Here is a 16,423-nt window from a genome sequence, read left to right on the forward strand (position 1 = left end):
TGCAGTAAGGCCATAATATGATGTTCCTCTAATTGAGGTCCAGCCATCAATTGTATACGAAATTTTAGAAGAATTGTTTTGCAATATTTCCAGAACTATTTCCTGCGTTTTTTCGAATTGAGTTTGGAATAATGATTTTAATTTATTGCGCTTTGGTAATTCGACTTCAGTACTAAGGTAGCGGAACACATCTCTAGACTCATCACAGTCATCGAAGAAATTAAAAGGAAGACACTTCTTAGCACACCACGTGACCAACAACTTATCGAACGTTTCTTGATGGAAGCACACCTATATTATAAAAAAGTTATATTCAAAATATATATTATATACAAAATTCTTTTAAATTCAAATAAAATATCTTTGAAATTTCATGATAAATTAACATTAAACAAAATTTTATCAATAAATAGATAAAAAAAATAAAATATTTTTAAAATAGATTTTTTATTTTTAAAATAGATAAAAATTCAATAACTTCAAAAATCTATTAAATTCCAAAAATAAATTTTTAATGTAAAAAATTTTTATTATAAAATACTATTAGGGGAAAGGCTTGCAGATTTTTTTACTTGCGTTATTTTTTATTGCAGGAGTGCTATAATAAAAACGCGACTGATATTGTTTTCAACTTATTAGTTATTACTGTTTATGATCTTTTGGAGCAAAAAGACACAACAAAAATGTTCTTGTTAAATAAATTCTAAAATTAACTTGTGGAAAAATTGAATAATTAAAATTGTGACTTTTTCATACGCTAACAAATTAAATATTTTTATAGATAATTTAAGTTAAAAATTTTTCTAAGTTGCTTTTTTATTAAATTTTGATAATCAAAAATAAATTTTTTAAATATAAAGAATTAATATTTTTTTCATCTTTTCAAAAATAGAGTTTAAAATTACACGCTGACTTTTCTTTACGGCTTGCAGGTCCGAAATGAGAATCCAATTCTTTCCATATATCTTGTTTTTCGTTTAATTTTCAATTGAAAAAAAATTTTTATTTATTAATGAATTGTTTAAAAAATTTAAATTGAATTTATTATTTATACTTCAAATTATTATGTTTAGAAACATTAATTTTAAGTGAAATTTAATAAATTTTTATAAATTTATTTGAGTTTTTTCATATTATTATAAATTTTTCAAGGTGGGTAACCTACAAGCCTAAATTACGAAACGTTGATTTTATATCATTTTTAAAATTTGATCTAAAAAGGTCTAGAGTCCTCAATTTTAGGCGTTTTTACTATTTTATGCTTGGAATCTTGGATTTTGAAAAATATTTTTTTTTACTATTTTTAATAAATTTCAAAAAACAGTGCCAACAAACAAGCTTTTTTAAAACGTCGCCATTTTGCAAAAAAAAATTTTTTTCTTTTCCAAGGTACCAGCCTTACTGAAGCCTTTAATAATCAAAAATTTTTTGGGTTAATGAATTATGAGCAAAAAAGCTTAATTGGGGCAACTTTTTCAAGCCTTTCCCCTACTATTTTAAGCAATTAAATTATACATAAAAAATGTTTTTTATTCTATAATAGAAAATTTTCTAATTTTTATTTTTTTTAATTTATGTTAATAGTAATAATAATGAAAATAATAAATAATTTTGAATTAAACTTTTTTTAAATTACAAATTTTGAAATACTCTAAAAAATATTATAAATATAAAAATTATTAAAAATAAAATATTGAAAAATAATTAGTAAAAGACAATTTTAGAAAAAATGAAGAGAAAAAAATTAAGGTTTAATTTCCAGATTTTGGAAAAATATAATGTTTTTAGAATAATTAGTTAATTTTCAAAAAAGTTTATAAGAATAACCTTCTTTTTAGAAGAGTCTGATATGGTGCATCCATAAATATCTTTGTAAATATCACTATGATATTTTTCTAAATGTCGAATAAGCCCTGACGTGTTGCAGTTTTTCATCGGAATAATTTTTTCGATTTGCTGTTCGCTGCAAATTGTGCATTTTCCCTCTTTATTCTTTTGGTCCAGCGATTTTATTTCAAAATTTGATTTTAACCTTTTCGTTTTTTCACCTCTATTTTTGAAAAATTAACATAATTACAATTATAACCTTGGTTTTTTGTAAAGTCAGAAAAAAGTTTTAATTTCGTTAGGTTTTTACCTCTCTGACGTTGAATCCAGTGATCTTTTTTTGCTTAATTCCTCCATTTCGATAAATTAAATTATTTTTTATCTTCAAAATTAATTTTCAACATTTTTTTAACCTTTTTTAAAGTGACAATTTGAAAACAAACTAAAATCAATATTCTTTAATTTATTGATAGATAGATGAATCAATATATTTTGTTAAAAAACAAATGAACATTCAATATTAAATTCGCAAGATAACGTCAATAACAATCGAGAATATATGAGAATCAAGAAAACTATGTCTTGTTATGCATCACTAAATATTCGCTTCTATTATTGACTTGTGTTTTGTACACTGCCGCGTTCTTTTAACAATTACATGAGAAAGCAATTTCTTATTCCAATTTTTTATACTCTTATTCCCTCTTAGACTATATAAACAGTCTTGTTTAAGCTGATGAATGGGGTAACTTGTGTTGAGTCCCAAAGTGTTCAGCTATGAAACTTCTAAAACTATCTGAGATGTGCACCAAACGTTCTTAAGCGTGAATTTTCGCATTCTAATATTTTTCTGTTAATTTTTAGTAAAAAAGGAAGGTTTAGAAATCAAGTTTTGCAATTATAAATTTGTTTTTAAACAATTTTGAATCTCAAAATGTGTATGTAATATATAAGGGGCAAACTTTCTCAAGTGTACCAATGTCAAAATTGCAAGTTGTTAGATCGGTCTAATATTTTCACAGTATTTAGAACTATGAATGAGTACTTAAAACCACCAAGTAATAAAATTGTTTAAAAACAAATTTATAATTGCAAAACTAGATTTTCAAACCTTCCTTTTTTACTAAAAATTAACAAAAAAATATTAGAATGCGAAAATTTACGCTTAAGAACGTTTGGTGCACATATCAGGCGTGTTTACGCCAGATCGATATATGTGCACCTCGAGAAAAAAAATTCGATATTTCGGTTAGTTTTAAAGTCTCCAGGGATTTTTTTTTTCAAAAAATTCTGAAGAAGAAAACGAATCCAAATATTATAGTTACAAAAAAATCAAAGGGGTGCTTATGCCCGAAAAAATGAAATCAAAATTTTTTCTTGATTTTTTTTCCGGGCAAATTTTAGATTTTTTTTTCTTTAATATTGCACATTAAATTGTTAGATAATCAACTATTATTACCTAAAATATAAACAAAATCTAACTAAATGGATAAAAGTTATTCGTTTTTCAAAAAAACTGTGCTTTAATGTTTAATGCCCGGTAAAATCTATAATTTTGAAAATTTTTAAAAATCTTTTTTCCTAAAATCTTCTGTCATAAAACACTACCTTTATACCAAGTTTCACAGAAATTGAAAGACCCATGACCAACTTTGATTTTTTTGAGAAAATTTGACCCAATTTCTAAATTGATTTTTTATACATTTCAGTTTGTTTTAAACTTTTTTTATATTCATATATTTTTTAGTAAATTTTTTATAAATAAACTATAAATATTGAAGAAGTACCATTAAATTTGGGAACGAAATTAATAAATCGCGTATTTGTTTCAACGGTCGAAAAGACTGCAGGGGATAGTTGCCACTTATGAAGAGCAAAGGAGAAACAATCAAGTGCTAACGTTTTTGCGTTCGTTAGCACATTACATTGTTTTATAAAATTATATTTTTTATACATTTTTATACACTACTTTATAAATATTTAATTTTCTAAGTCAAAATTGTATTTATATATTTCTATGTAAAAATATAGCCATATTATGAATTAATAACTTAAAACTAAATTAATAATATAAATGTAAAACTAAAACCAAGTACTTACAATACAAGGAAAACGAATCAGAAAACACTAATAAAAGAGTAAAATTATTCAACGACAATCAAACGTATTACAATTCAAAAAGGAGAAAAGAAACTGTGAAACAATATCTTGCAGGTAACCCCAAAATAATGACAAGAATTCACAAACGTTATGAAGTAATCTCAATTACGAGAATTTGCCGCAAGCTCTCGGAATTGAGCCATATTCGCACAATATAAAGTAAAAACTGTGATCCATAGCATTCTACATTTTTATTTTTTTCTCAGAAAGTTTTCATATATAGAATTCGAGAAAAATTGTTTTAATCCAAAAAAAAATTTTGAGTGAAAATCTGACGGAGAATGCCCCATATCTACTATGTTTGTGAACATTTTTTCAAAAAATCTTCACTACTTTTTTAGTAACATTCAAGGGAACAATTAACCATATTTTCATTGAAATCCCTTGGTAGAAAGAAATTTCTATGATCACTTACCATGGAATTTCTCAATTAGTTTTTTTTAGAAAGAAAATAAAGTAAAAGTAAGAAAATGAAATTAATCGGAATCACAATTTGGACAAGTAAAATAGGCTCTATTATTTACAAATTTTTAAGTGAACAGCTTTATAGCATAAATTTTAATAATCACGGTGGGTTTCAAACTGTTTTAACCTAAAGGTGCTCCCACTGTAAATGTCTTTTCATATATTGAATCTGTACACTTTTCAAAGTGTTTCGCAAAAAAAAATCTTTCATCGAGCCGTTTTTAAGAAAATCGATTTTTTAGGTTAAATAATTAATTTTTTTTATATTTATTTAAAGCATGTGCAGAATCGTAATGCAAATTGATACTAAAATTAATTTTTATAAATAAGATTATTTTGTAGAATGTTTAAACTTTTTCTATGCTAAATGGTCACTTATAATGACTCAATAATCCCTTAAAATTTATAAGGTGTCTATATGCCCCGTTTAGGGAATATAGGGGGTCAAAGTTGACCATGTCAAATAAAAAATATTCATCGATTTCACAGTTACACTCGAATATTAATTTCAAAAAATAGTAAATGGTTCCTTTAAGATTACTAGCAGCTGATTACGAATCTAAAGACAAACTGTAAGAATTCAAAATGGCAGATCTTATTTGGCATTCAAATTTTATAACAATTTATGGGATTCACTTGAAACTTGAACACAAGGCTTTTTAAGGTTACTAATTACGAATTTTATGTTAGATTTCAGAAATTCAAAATATGGAGAATCAGTTGTTACCCCCAAGAAACGAGCTATTTTAAATTTTTTAAATTTTACATTAAGTTCGTAATTACTGACCCCAAAAACCTCCAAGTAACGAATTTCAAGTGAATTTGTTGAATTTTTGCAAAACTTTAGTGTCATAGTAGATACTCCATATTGGATAAGTAGACAATTTTGAATTCTTATAGTTTGACTTTAGATTCAATATATGGAAAGATATTTACAGTAAGAGCATCTTTAGGTTAAAATGGTTAAAAACCCACCGTGTTATATGTACCTGCATTGTGCAATTAAATCGCCAAAAACAAGCAATAAATACTTCCCTAAAAAAGTGTCCCACAATTCTCCAAATGCTTCATTTTACAAAAAGTTTTGTATTATTTATTCATTTTAATTTGATGCAAAATTTCTTTTTGGAGTCAAAGTACCAATGCCACACAATAATTAAAAAATATTTTGGACAAAAGAACAAAAGAAAATAAAAAAAAATTGGGTGATCAAAATTATAAATATTATTAAATAATTGTGGTGGCCCACAATTCTCCAATCTCCCCTATAATTTCTATGCATTTCATAATCACAATTTTCAAGCCAAATTCTATTTTTCTTCTTTTTTTTTTAAAAAGAATAAATTCGGACCATTTATATTTCTCAATGACAATTTTTTTTAACAAAACTAAGTTTTTTTTAAAATAAATACAAAAAATTAGCATAATTTCTATTTCTTTATCATATTTTTAAAATAAAATCTAAAGTATTTTTAAAAAATAAAATTTAGAATTTTAAAAGATTTTTATAAAATAATGAAAAAAGTGTCCAGTTTTAATTAGTCAAATGACATTTTTCTCCAAGTTATTAGTTTCTTTTGCAAAAAAATTTGCATAATGTTCTACTTCATAATCACAATTTTTATATAAAATCCTGTTTTTCTTTAAAAAAAAATTTTTGAACATTTATATTTCTCAATCACAATTTTTTAACAAAATTCCAAGTTTTTTAAATATAAAGTAAAATATTTTTTATAAATTTGATTCGTCAATCATAATTTTTAATTGAAAATAAAACTAAGTGTCAATATTCCACTAACTCTAATTAAAAGTTAATCATTGATTAACCGCTCATGATTTGTCTGTTAAGGATTTAATCGTTGATTATCTTTTATTCGGTATTAGTGAAACTGGCAAAACTGACCCTGAGAAGTTTAAAAGGGTTTTATAAAATAATGGAAAAAATGTTTCATAATTTTAATTTGTCAATCACATTTTCTTTTACAAAATTTTTAGTATTTTTTCCATAATTTCTGATTCTTTATCACAATTTTTTGGCGTAATCTCAATATTAGTTTTTTAAGTATGAATTCATAATTAATAAGAATTAATTATTTAGAATTTTTGAAAAATAAACTCACAATGAGCACTCGTGTATCTTGCACTGTTTTATACTATTTTTTATGTTTTTATAATGTTAAAAAAATGTTTATTTATTTTAAAAAAATTAGTAATTTTATTGAATTTATTCATTTTTCTTGCTTTTCCGCGCCAAGTTTTGCAACGAGAAAGAAAAATTATGCAAATTTTTTTCCTTATTTCAAAATAGTATTACAATTTTGAAATAATATAAAAAATTATAATTAACCAATCAAAATAATACCATTTTTTTAAATAAATTATCTAGTTTTGTTAAAAAATGTTGTTTGACGTTTTGTTTTCTAAAAAGACACATCTAATTCAAGTTTTATAATAATTCCATTTTATTATGCTAATATATCTCAAAGAAATTAATTATTTATTAAAAACACAAGGCTTTGGAGGTGAGTTTAATTTTTCTTCCGCTGATTCATTTGATTTAATTTACTGTTTTGTTATTTTTTTATTATTTAAATTTATAAATTTTAAATTAATTAATATCAATTATTTAATTGTTTCAAGTTTAAGGATAAATGAAAAAAATGTGAAACAAAAATTTTGTTTCGAATTTCGAGAATTTGTTTTCATTTTCTAATAATATTTTTTAAAAATTCATCTCTAATTGAAGCTTACCAACAACTGTAAGTAGTACGTTATCTAAAAATAGACTAAGATAAACAATAGTGACAATGAAAATTCTCGATTGGTTTTCACCCTCGGTCGACATATTTTGTTAAAATAATTCACCAATATTAAGTCATCACCGATTATTTTTTGGGAAACACCGTTTTTTAAGTGTAAATACGAATTCTTTTCTTCGTACACAAAATATTAGAATTTTTTTTATTTTTTTAAAATAAAAAAATATATTGTTTATTAGGTAACACTTCACGCAGATTTCACATTCTCACTGAAATGCGTACAGAATTGCAAGGTACTTTTATATGTTTTTTTTTGTTTTTTTTTCTCTAAAGTCTTGAGCATGCGTAATACTCATAGATCGACTCGTTTTACGAATCCCTGCACATTTCGATTTATTACGATCGCGCCTGCTTATCGCTAGCCAACAGACTTTTCTCATTCATGAGATGAACATATGACGTGGAACTAATACTTACCCTCTGTAATTTTTTTTCTTTTAATTTCTTTTATCAATTTTACACAATTTGTGGTTACGATTTATTTCAATTAATAATAACAGAAAAAAAGAAAAGAGAAAACATAATTGAAGGAAAATATTTTTTTGTAAATTTTGTTCTATTTAAATTATTATTTAAACTGTTTTATTTGGTGGAGTAAAAAATTGTAGTAAATACAATGTTGGCCCCTTCGGGTAGTTCTTGGGTTTTTGAAAGTGCTATTACGTTTCCTATCTCCTCTGGGAATAACGCACCTGCGTTCTGATTGGGAAATTACGATGCGTTTAACACGATTTATATATATATATATATATATATATTTTTTTTTTTTTTTTTTTTGAGGCATTTTACGTGAAATGTCCTAAGTTAAAATTTTAACTTCTTGAAAAAAATTGAAACTCGGGGAATTTATTGTTCTATCAAGTAGAAATGTAACCCAAAATATATTTTTGACCTTCACTGCAAAAAGAAGTATCTTAATTTTAGATGTTTTGGTAGTCATTTCTAAGATGTTTTGGTAGACACTTTTTAGTTACTTGAAACATCTTAATTTAAGATGTTAAAAGTATCTTCGTACACATTTTCTATGGTATTTTTAGGGCAAAAAGTTTTGAGGTTAACTATGGGCTCTTATGGAAAACACTTTATGTATCTTAGTTTTTAGTAACTTACACTTATGGCGCATCTTACGATTCTCAAGTAACTATTATCGATAATCATCTTATTGCAACAGAAACAACTTAATTTAAGATACTTTAAAGAACTTACCAAAGTATCTTACTTTTCTAAAATGGAAGAAATATCTTCATCACTGCTAAAACGTATAAAGCATCTTAAATATCAGTAAGATGCTTTAGAAAACATCTTATTTTAAGATGTAAGATACCATTTTTCCATCTTACATCTTATTTTAAGATATCAAAAAAGACACCTATTTTTGCAGTGTTGTCAAAAATTTGAAGGTGGTAGAGGGATGTCAATTTACTAATTTTGCTAAACACCGTCTACTTTTGCAATTTTTTTCTGTACATTAGCCTGGCCGCGATTTGTTAAGATATTTTTTAATCTGGTGATATCATTGAGCGCCGGGCAGAAAAAGTTTCCTTTTTACCTAAAGAAACAAATACGAAAATACTTAAGTTGATCTATAAATAATTAATAGACCCAAAAACTTAATAATATTATAGAAAAAGAGATTTTATTGACATTTTGAATTTTAATATTAACCCTAGAAGGAGTACGTTAATTTACTCACCCTCTAAGGAGTAACTGGGGTGTCCCGACACCCCACGCTTTAAACTTGTTTTATAAGGTTTATATTTGACGTAAAAAAAATTCATTATAATGAATTGATTGGTTTTTTAGTAAGGAATACAATAATATTATTCATATTTTAATAAATTAAAAAAATTTTGAAAAAAACTATAAAAACCCAAGAAAACACCAAAAAATTGCAAAATTTACTTTTTTCACAAAAAACGTTGTAGTTTCTTAAAAATTTGACTAATTAAAAAACTATTTTAGGTTTTTAAAGTTAAATAGATACACTTTTAGGGGAAAAAATTAGTTTTTGTATTACTTCCAAAAAACATAATTATTTGAACATCTGAAGTGAAAGAAATTAAAGACAATTGACGAATAGTGAAAATCATAAAAATGAACTATAAAATGGACTTTTAACCAATTAATATTTACTAAAAATGGTGTTATAAATTTAAAATTTTACAAACTTAATATATCTGAATATATTAACATTAAAATTAATAACTTATGAAATGATTCTGTAAATTAATATTTAATCGAAGTTTTAATTAACAATTCTTAATACCTCTAATATATGTTAAAATATTATTAACAATATATAATTTCTAATTTAAATTTGACTGTCATATACTACATTTTTCTGTATTAGAATTTAATTTCTGACTGTAGAAAGAGCACATAAATTTTTAAAAAATCTTAACTCAAATTTCATAAGTTGTTACAAATACAGAATGTCTATTTTTCATAAAAATAGAATTTTTGTATAAAAATGTTTCTTTTTTATAAAATTCAACTTTTTCATGCATAACCTATCAATTTACACTTTATCAGATGATTTTAACTGATTAAAAACGATTTTTTTTTTAAATTTGAATTTACTTATCTTGACAATCTTACTAACGTTAGGGAGTAACTGGGGTGTCCAGACACCCCAGACGTATTTTAACAGGAGTTTGAGCTCTTCATATAGAGCTCAAAGATAGAGGTTCAAACTAAATTATCAACAAGTTTTGAGCGTAAAAAAATTATTGGTTAAGCCATGGGAATACTTTGAATTTTGCTTGGGGTGTCCAGACACCCCAGTTACTCCTTCTAGGGTTAATTTCATAAAGTTTTCAATTTCTCGGACTATTGTTTATGGATTTTTATAAAGTTTACACATTTTTCAGGTAAAAATGTGTACTTTAAAATAAAAATAATGTAAATAAAAAAATTAAAATTTTTTTTTTTTATTATTTACTCCTCTCTAAGAAAAATGTTAATAACATATTTGGAATCCTTATGAATTCATCTTTAATTTAATAAAACAAAATTGATGAAGACTCATCTGGTTCCGGTGATATTGAAGTTTTTGTAAAAAAAGACTAGCCGCAGCAACAAGGTGAGCTTCGAATAAAAAGCCAAAAGTTCTTGCCCATCCAATTTTTTTAGTATCGTTTCGGTAAAGCCATACAATAATTTTAAGACAAAAAAGAAAAAATCGGTACATGAAATTTTGAATAAACTCAGTTTTTCGATTTTTTTCATTTCGGATATTTAAAAAATCTTCATTTGTTAGTGAGTTGGGCAAATTTTACAAAAATTGAGTAGAAATAGACAAAACTTCGATAATATAGAAGAATTTAACTACAAACATCTAAACTTCAAATGGTTCTGCAGATTTTCGGTATAACTGGATACGAATTCTATGTCAGATTTCCAAAATTCAAAATAGCGGATCGTATATGGCAGACGATTTGGTAAATCTGACATCGTATTCGCATTTAGTTGTACCGAAAATACGCAGAAGTATTTGAAATTTATATTCTGGTTTGTAGTAATATTCTTCTTCATTATCGAAGTTTTGTCTGTTTTTACTCAGTTTTCAAAGAATTTGCCAAACTCAATAAATAGAATAAACGATTACTCAGAGAAAAATGAAAATATTTTAAATTTTCAAAATGTATTTTAAAGAAGAAAAGTAGCGTCTTTAGATGCAATATTGAACTTTTGTCAAAACAATTATCTTTGGATGTTAAAAAACTGGTCTTTTGCACTTTTAAGTTAAAATACATAGAAAACCTGACGTGCAGGGTCTATTATGACGCTGAATTCGGAATTATCACTTTGAAAACCTTCGGAAAAATATTGTTTGATTCTTGTTTAGTAAATACTGTCGGCCTGTGGTACAAACGGTTCCTAAATTTTTTAAAAATTGATGATAAACGACAATTTCTTCATCAATTTTGGAAATTTTTAAGACTCTACAGAAATTTTCGGTGCATTTTACCATAGAAAATCTTTGTCGATGCTAAAAAAAATTCGAATCCTCCGGCTGCTACTCTTGAAAAAATTGTTTTTTCATAGAATTTCTTTAAATTTTGAGAAAATATCTCTTCGGGTGCCCTTTAAATGTGGTAAAAATTTCAAAACCCTTTTGCGATGCTAAATTTTGAGATATTCAAGTTCAAACTTTAACTTTTACATGCGATTATGTTAAAAATAAAAAATGCCAACCACAATATCTCGTTTTTTGACATGGCAAAGAGTTTTGAAATATTTAAATATTTACAAAGAAACATTTTCTCAAAATTTGAAGAAAATCGATTAAAAATCAATTTTATCAAGAGTAGCAGCCGGAGATATACCTAAAATTTTTTATTTAAAAATTAATTTTTTTTATTAACTTTATTTTTATTTTAAATTACAAATTTTTACCTGAAAAATGTGTAAATTTCATAAGAATCCACAAACAATATTCCGAGATATTCAAAATTTTATAAAATTAATAGGGGTTGGTTGTACCAGGGGTAAGAAATACCAGTCAGTTTTTTCTGTGTATGTAACTTTTTGACCTCAAGTATTCGACTTTACTTTATCTTTAGATCATTTCAAACTGAGAAGTACAACCAATTGTCCACCAGGCGTCGCAGTAAAAAACTATCCGTGGATGCGTCAATTTTGACAGGTAATCAAGGAAAAATACTTTTCGTAAACTTTGATTTTTTAATGGAAAATTTGATTAGTTTTTCATTGTATCGAGCATAAAGTTTCTAAATATATCCATCTTCATTATTCTATATCATATTTTATTTGAAATAAAATATATTATTAGAAATTTCAATTGATTAAAAAATTTGTTCCTTGAGGCAAGTTGTACCACTTTTTCGGGGTTGGTTGTACCAGCCTAAGTAATTATAACTTATATTTGTTAAACTAATTCGCTGTAATTATTCATTTATCTAATAAAGTTTTTTATGTTTTAGAATGAGAAATTATCAAAGAAAAACTGACAGAGGATCAAAAAGTCAACATGTTTATGAAATGGCTTTTATTCAAGTTACACAAAATAAAATGAGCGTACGAAAAGCAAGTAAATTATTCGATTTGTGCCATGTTTTATTATTGAGATATATGAAGAAGAAGGAAAAAGAGGATACGCCGATACTTGGCTATGTGAAAAACAAATTGATTTTTACTCAAGAACAAGAAAAGAAGTTGGTTTCCTATTTAATCAAGTGCTCAGATATATATTTTGGACTAGTTCCTTATGGAGGTTAGGAAGCTAGCGCACGAATATGCTGTAATGCTCGAATTGAAAACTATTCCTTCGAGTTGGAACAATAATCACATGGCTGGACCGGATTGGTTTCAACATTTTATGCAAAGAAATCCTGAATTATCCCTAAGAACACCAGAAGCAACGTCTTTGAGTCGAGCAACGTCTTTTAATAAAACTAATGTTCAAGATTTTTTCCACAAGTATCGACAATTGATGGAAAAATACAAATTTACTCCTTTCCGAATTTGGAACGTTGACGAAACGGGAATCACGACTGTGCAAAAAACTAAAAAAATAGTGGCTCCTCGTGGTAAGAAACAAGTAGGTGCTATTACTTCTGGTGAAAGAGGAACTCTCGTGACCCTCGCATGTGTCATAAGTGCTGCTGGAAACTTCATTCCACCGATGTTTGTATTTCCTAGACTAAGATACACCGAATTATTTCTCCGTGGTGGTCCAGAAGATTCGATTGGAGCTGGAAATTCTTCGGGATGGACGTCTGAAACAGAATTCGTCATGTTTTTGGATCATTTTATTGCAAACGTCAAACCTTCTGCCACAGAACCCGTTCTTTTGCTGCTCGACAATCACAACTCACATGTTAACCTTCAAGTCGTTGAAAAGGCCAAAAAAACAACGTAATTATGATGTCCTTTCCACCACATTGTTCTCATAAGCTACAGCCTCTAGATGTAGTAGTCTGCGGACCATTTAAAAATTAAATGAACAGAGCGCAGGGAAATTGGATGATTAATCATCCTGGAAAGACTATGACGATCTATGAACTTCCAGCACTGGTTAAGGAGTCATTGCCACAAGCTTTAAACTCATCGAATATCATGAATGGTTTTAAAGCATCCGGTTTGTGGCCTTTTAATGATCAAATTTTTCTGATTAGTGCTTTTGCATCGTCGTTTGTCACTGACCGTCCAAATCCTATCAATGCAAAAAAAACCCTCAAATTCTACGCAGAATGTTTTCGATGCGAGTTTTGATTTGGAAAATGTAGAAATTGTCGAGTTCAACCCTGCGCAAAATTTGAATGAAATGGAAATTGTGCAAGAAATTGTAGTAGAAACTACTCCTGATCCTGTTCCTGTCCCTGATCCGACTTCATCGAACTTGCAAAACCAGGCACAATGTTCACCGTCAAAAGTCCGACCTTACCCTAAAGCTTCACCTCGGAAACAAACAACTCGTAAACGTCGTACAAGAAAATCAACAGTCTTAACTGACTCTCAAGAATTAAATGTTTTAGCAAGAGAAGAAGAAATAAAAATTGAAAACAAGAGAAAGAAAGAAGAGAGAGAAAAAAGAAAAGAGACGAAGAAGACAACGAAAAAAGGGACGAGCAAGGCAAGAGGTAAAAAAAATTGATTAATGAAAAAGAGGTAAGACTAAGAAAAATCAATTCACTTCTAATTCGGACACCGAAGAACAAGAATGTTATTGTTTAGTTTGTGAGGAAGCCTATAAGACTTCAAAAAAAGGAGATTGGGTGGAGTGCACTGAATGTAAAATGTGGGCACATGTTAAATGTGTAAAGGGAGATGTTTACTCTTTTATTTGTGTTAATTGTAACTCCGATTAAGACTGATTTGATATTTTTAATTTGGTAAATTTTTAATAACTATGTTAATTAATTTAGTAAGTTAATTTCGTAATACATTTATTTTATGATATAAATTAATAACTTATAAAATACACAAAAAACCAGTAAAAGTATTAATACAAGTGCAAATGAAAAAATATATGTGATAGAAACATATTTTTCTACTTATCTTATGAAAAAAGACTGCAAACGTGTTCTATATTTGTGATTTTATTATTAAATACGACAACAAGTTAATAAAAGTGATAATACAAGTTAAAATGAAAAAATATATGTAATAAAAACATATTTTTATACTTATCCCACGAAAATAAAACTTCAAATATGTGTTCCTTATTTGAGATTTTATTATTGGTACAACCTGCCCCAAACGCGGGGCAGGTTGTACCAGTTGCTTTTTTAAAAAAACGCTTGTTATGAGAAAACAGTGTACTTTTAAACATTTTCTTTGGTCAGATTAAATGCATAGATAGTTAATTAAAGGATAAAACCAAGAATGGACAAAAAATACTTCAAACATTTAATGATATATTCAATATTCTGAAAAGTGGTACAACCAACCCCTAGCTCCCCTATATATACAGAGAAGAACCATTAAAAATTACTGCAAAAATTCAATAAAATCTCTTTTTTCACATTCAATCAGTTTTTGGGTCCATTAATTATTCACACATTCACTTTATTATTTTTGTATTTGTTTTTTTAGATAAAAAGGAAACTTTTTCAGCTTGGCACTCATTGACATTAAATAATTTTACAAAAATGGCCAGGCTAAAATATATATTAAACACATTGAAAAAAACAAAGGAATCTTATGTCATATCATTTTGCACGGAAAAAAATTAATCTCTAAACTTGAAATAATATTAATTTGAAGTCCAATGAAATATAAGTGTATATAAATTAAACAATATAGTCACAATTACTGTGATAAGTTGTGTTTGATTCTGTCAAACTTTATACCAGAAAACGCCATAAATTCACATCTCTGATTTAGAGATTTGTTAATTTCACAACTTTTTTTATATGAATTAGGTACATTGTGTTTTAAGTTAATCAGTGACAAAAAAGTTTTAAACCATTTTAATTAATTAAGTATTAATTTTATTTTCAAATATCCAAATAAAAGCGAAGGTCTGTGAAGGAAGGTCTGTAAAATTTGTAGGTTACAATTATCGCCCGACAAAATACGACACTGACTGATTTAAATGACGTGAAATAGGTAAATAAACATTTTTCAACCACTTTTTCTCTAAACACAGACACTTTTTACAAAATAGGCCAACATACAACGAGTAGGAATCTTCTTAATTACCTAAATTCAAAAGATGGTTTAAATTCATGCAGAAACGCGGTTGTCAAGCGGTTGTAAAATGTAAAATTGGAAATGATTGGAAAGTAATGTAATGACAGACAACAAGAAGCGGATTACTGCCAGTCGCCAGAAGAGGGCAGAAGCATGCAGAGAGCACAATGGTCCAGCTGTTATATTCTTAGCATTACATCACTTTCCAATTTTACATTTTACAACCGCTTGACAACAGCGTTTCTGCATGAATTTAAACCATCTTTTGAATTTAGGTAATTAAGAAGATTCCTACTCGTTGTATGTTGGCCTATTTTGTAAAAAGTGTCTGTGTTTAGAGAAAAAGTGGTTGAAAAATGTTTATTTACCTATTTCACGTCATTTAAATCAGTCAGTGTCGTATTTTGTCGGGCGATAATTGTAACCTACAAATTTTACAGACCTTCCAACGCCGTTAAAACAAAAAAATGAAATAAAAATATAAAATTCGTATTGTGTTTTAAAAATATCCAACTACTTTTTTATACTTGTCAATGTATAGTTCATACAGGGAAAACAATATAAATATTTTGTGAATAATTCTCACTCTAAATTGTGATAAATTATGAATTCTTATTACATCGAGTTATTACAAAAATAAGAATTATATAAATATACGACTAAAATTTTTAATATTCTTTATTCAAATAATATATTAAATTTGAATTTATTCAAGTAAGTTGATAGTTTAGAACATATGTTCCATATGTCATAAAATTTGAGATTCCTAATATCATTTTTAGGCATAAGAAATACGTGTTCTTCACAATACTAATATTCGGATTAGATATAATACCAAATTTCAGTTTTAGTGATCTGCTTACATCTTACGTCCGATTCCAGTGATAGTTTATGCCTAAATCTCAGATTTAATCTCTAATTTAGAGATTAATTTTTTTCCGTGTGATATTTCTAATAAGTATTATAGAATTACTCAGTTTGAAAAGTTTGAC

At 26.7% G+C, this 16,423-nt stretch overlaps 2 protein-coding genes across 2 annotated transcripts in view; one reads left to right on the forward strand and one right to left on the reverse strand.

The window, feature by feature from the left end:
* Positions 1–7,458, reverse strand: part of LOC122513116 (synaptic vesicular amine transporter) — an 81,235-nt gene extending 73,777 nt beyond the window's left edge. The window contains exon 1 of the mRNA XM_043629376.1: positions 7,204–7,458. Coding sequence (XP_043485311.1) covers positions 7,204–7,297 — 94 coding nt within the window. The 5' untranslated portion in view covers positions 7,298–7,458. The remainder of the gene's footprint in view (positions 1–7,203) is intronic.
* The window catches only part of LOC122513113 (G protein-coupled receptor kinase 5), a 668,663-nt gene that overhangs the window by 268,165 nt on the left and 384,075 nt on the right, over positions 1–16,423 (forward strand). The gene's annotated exons all lie outside the window — the stretch shown is intronic.

This window comes from Leptopilina heterotoma, unplaced genomic scaffold (assembly GCF_015476425.1).
Source record: "Leptopilina heterotoma isolate Lh14 unplaced genomic scaffold, ASM1547642v1 Lhet_134, whole genome shotgun sequence".
Taxonomy (NCBI): domain Eukaryota; kingdom Metazoa; phylum Arthropoda; class Insecta; order Hymenoptera; family Figitidae; genus Leptopilina; species Leptopilina heterotoma.